Here is a 4,191-nt window from a genome sequence, read left to right as displayed (position 1 = left end):
TAAGGTTTGAAGGAAAACTATTCAAACTGCAGCCTGAGTACAAACTCTGGAGGAAGACAGAGCCAGAGCGGTAGAGCTTCGCAGAAGAGGGCAGATTCTGACCCTGCAAATGGAAAAAGCGGGGTCCATAGGGACCCCATCATATAAACAGGTAATAATGCACAAAGAGAAAACTGCACCGGAAGGAGTGCAAATATTAGGCTCTGAGAAGTTAGGCAAGGAAGATGCGACCAACAAAGGAAAGAGAAACAATGAGAGTATAAACACCAAGAAACAGAAAGGAATCATAGGAAGCAATAGTACAACAAACAGAGAGAGTACAAACCCGGTCCTAGCACAGGTTACACAAGGAAATGAGCCGGAGGAGGCACAATCAAAAGAAAACGAGGATCCAAACCAAGCCAAGGCAGGACAGGAAGGAACAACGTCAGCAGCCAAGAAGAAAGAAAACCAAGGACCATGCAAGCCCAAAGCCACTGATACCCTAAGGGTAATAATTTTTTATCTGAAACTTCAGGTGTACCGTGACCACATGGCAAAACATGCAGTTATCTGCAGGTTCATGGGCTTCTGGCCAACAGAACGAGCATTATGCATGTGGATAAAGCAACAATGGAAACCAAAAGGAGATGTAAGGCTACACTTAGGGGCCAAAGGATTCTTTACAGTGGTTTTTTCCAATTTATAAGACAAGGATCGAATATTTGATGGAGGACCATATTTCTTTGCCTCAGCAGGTCTCTACATGAGACCATGGAAACCCAACTTCACGCCAGAATAGGAAACCTTTAAACAGGTACCGGTCTGGATTCGCTTATTCTCCCTACCAATAGATTATTGGGGACATGCAGCACTGGAACAGATCGGCAAGAAACTAGGAACCTTCATTAAAGCCTCAAAAGCGACACTACAAAAAAGATATACCTCCTGTGCTAGAATCTGTGTGGAAATGGATGTCTCGGGAGCACTTCATGAGGGCCTATGGTTGGAATATAGAGACGAAGTGTATTTTCAAGCTATAGACTATGAACAGATCCCATTCCGCTGCAGGAAGTGTCATGAGCATGGTCATTTGATCAGAGAATGCCCAATGAACAAAATGGCGGAGAATACCAAGGAGAACAAAGGAGATAAGAATAAGGAAGCCTTTGTGCAATCGAATGCAAGACAAAGAGCAAACAAAAAACGACTAAACAAGGCAAGCACTTCCCTCATAAACACAAGCAATGCTTTTGAGGTGTTAGAATCAGAGACGGAGTCAGAGAACAACAATACAGAGAGTGAGATATTGAAAGAAGGTCAATCCAAAGCCACAACAGGAACAAAAGAACCAATTTCTAAGCCAACAAGCAACACACCACACACTCAGGGTCCAACAGAAGGTTTAGAAGAAGATTCAGAGATGTTAACCAGCGAAATAGGGCTTGAGGATATGGAATTAAGTGACATGCTCGAACAAGAAGGTATGGATCTACCAAACATGGTAGAAGACTGGAAAAAGAAAGGAGTGGAACACATTTCAGAAGAGGAGGTAAACAGAATTAACAACTTATTCATAGAAAGACAACAAGCAAAGCTGGATTTGCAGAGAAAGAGCTTGGGAACAACAAAAGGGCTAGGGATAAGAATGCAGGCACTGCATCAAACCTCCACCAACTCAAAGCACCAGCAAAAAAGAGGAAGAAGGACTACCAATGAGGCGTTACAAGAACTGGGACAAATGCTCCTAAATTCAAGTAAGATGAAAGCCCTTGAGGCGTTCACATGAACCTCCTAATTTGTTTTCATTATGAAAGTACTTTCATGGAATGTTAGAGGGCTAAATAGCCTTAAAATACAGCGTTTATTAAAGAAGAAAGTCCAAAAGGAACAACCAGACATAGTATTTCTGCAAGAAACTAAATGTTCCAGCCAAACAATGGCCAACATTAGTAAAAACTGAGTAAACGAATGGACCACCTAGAAACAACAAGTAGTGGATGGGAAGGGGGTATGGCCATTCTTTGGAATCCACAGGTGATACAGCTAGTTTCTTTTGAAGCAGCCAGATCTCATATTTCAATAGAAGTCCAAATAGTAGGGAATCCAGAAACATATTTATGCACAAATGTCTATGGACCTCAGAAACTAGAGGCCAAATTACTATGGCTTAGCACTCTATCCAATTTGCAGCTAAGATATCCTCAGGCAAAAGCTATCTTCGGAGGAGATTTTAACATGATCACTGCGCTCACGGAAAAGAAAGGAGGTGTGAGAGTGTTGAACAGGGATATTGAAGCTTTCAAAGACTTCATTAACTCGGCCAAGCTGGTAGATGTCCTCCCCAAGAGTGGAGCCTTTACGTGGAACAACAAAAGAGGAGGTGATAGGCAAATAGCCTCTCGACTGGACAGATTCTTAGTAACAGAAACCATTCTCTTGGAAGGGATCACTGTAGAGTCGGACATAATGCCGAGTGGAGGTTCAGACCATTGGCCCATAACAATGACGGCGGCTATCCAAGGCACACCTAGGAATAAGCCATTTAGATTTGAAAAGTTTTGGCTCAGTCATCTGGAGATCATTTTGAAAATTGAACAATGGTGGAATGAACCGTTAGGCATAAGAGGAACAAAAATGTTCATTCTACAAGCTAAACTAAAAGCATGGAATCAGGAATTCTTTGGTAACATATTTAAAGAGAAAAAGAAACTAGAGGAAGAAATGGAACTAATTCACAAGGATTGGATTCAAGGAAATATTAACCAAGATTTAAGGAATATAGAACAAAAACTAATGCAAGACTGGCAGGCCAGATGCCAACAGGAGGAAGTGTTATGGAAGTAAAAGTCCAGGATACAATGGCTTAAGGAAGGTGAACAGAATACTAAATTTTTCCATAAATCGGCCATTGATCATAGAGGGGCTAATAGAATATTAAGCATCAAAGACGAGCAGGGAACCGTGGTTCAGACTCATCAGGAGATCTCGAGCCTTCTAATAAATCATTTCAGCCAGATTGCTAGGGAACCTGAGATTGACAGAGAGGAAGCTATCAATGAACTAGTAACTGCTATCCCCAAGCTCATCAATGAGGAGCAAAACAAGGCTTTAAATCGAGAAATCACCTTGGAAGAAGTAGAAGAGGTTGTGAAAGATATGCCAAATGGTAAGGCACCGGGGCCGGATGGCTTCACCATTGACTTCTATAAAGCGTGTTGGGAAATCATTAAGTCAAAGGTTTGGGAAGTGGTAGAGGATTCTCGTCGATCCTCTTCCATCCTCAAATCCCTCAATTCGACATTCCTAACCCTTATTCCAAAGGAGGAGGAAGCCAATACTCCGGCAAAGTTTCGACCAATTGCACTGTGCAATGTATTGTACAAGATTATTAACAATGTAAACTTTGAAACGAGAACTGATACTGTTACCCGTTTTGTAGAGATAGCAAAAAAGTGACCCGATTTTGAAAATGGGTGATGCAGAACACACATGTTTTTTTAGAGCATAGTTTTTTGCACTTTCATTTTTTTTATGTACATTGCGTTTTAGAATGGTAGTGATTTTCATGCTAATTTTTAAAAATGGTTATTCTACATCAAACCCTTTTTTTAAAACACCTATTTTTTGACTTTAAATTTTCTAATGTATGAAGTGTAAATAATTATTTCGTAACCCTTTTTTTAAAAGACCTATTTTTTGACTTTAAATTTTCTAATGTATGAAATGTAAATAATTATTTCGTAAATTTAATAATTTTGGAAGTGATCTTCTTCTTCATATTTTCTAGTTTTTTTTTTATTTTTATTTTTATTTTTGTAGTGGAGCTTTTATTGATTTGCATATTTAAAGAAGAAGGTCGATATTTTACATTTTCGATATTCTACATATTTATACATCATTAATTAAATTTTCAATCCACATGAAATAATTGTCTCTAAAAAACAAATATAAAAACATATATAAAAAAAACAAAAACAAAAAATAAAAAATGTTAAAAAAAAATTATATCATAAACCATAAAAGAATTTGGAAAAAAAAAAAAAAAAAACAAAATTATAAAAATATATATATATATATATAATTAAGTAAGTAAATATTGAGAAATAAAAATATATATATATTAACAAAAACTAGGAAAAAAAAAATAGTAAGAAACTAGTTTAAAGAAAAAAATAGAAAAATAACGAAAAAAAATTTAAAAAAAAGAAA

At 37.6% G+C, this 4,191-nt stretch overlaps 1 protein-coding gene across 1 annotated transcript; it reads left to right on the top strand.

Moving 5' to 3' along the window:
• The first annotated feature begins 1,950 nt into the window (after window positions 1-1,950).
• LOC149195631 (uncharacterized) lies at window positions 1,951-2,826 on the top strand. The gene has a single exon (XM_089407978.1). It carries the CDS (start codon window positions 1,951-1,953, stop codon window positions 2,824-2,826), a length of 876 nt encoding a protein of 291 aa, XP_089264104.1.
• The last annotated feature ends 1,365 nt before the right edge of the window (window positions 2,827-4,191 follow it).

The sequence above is a fragment of the Pinus tabuliformis genome, chromosome 2_2 (assembly GCF_031772625.1).
Source record: "Pinus tabuliformis cultivar Carrire ecotype Pingquan chromosome 2_2, CPIR1, whole genome shotgun sequence".
NCBI lineage: Eukaryota > Viridiplantae > Streptophyta > Pinopsida > Pinales > Pinaceae > Pinus > Pinus tabuliformis.
This window is presented reverse-complemented; position numbering and strand designations above follow the sequence as displayed.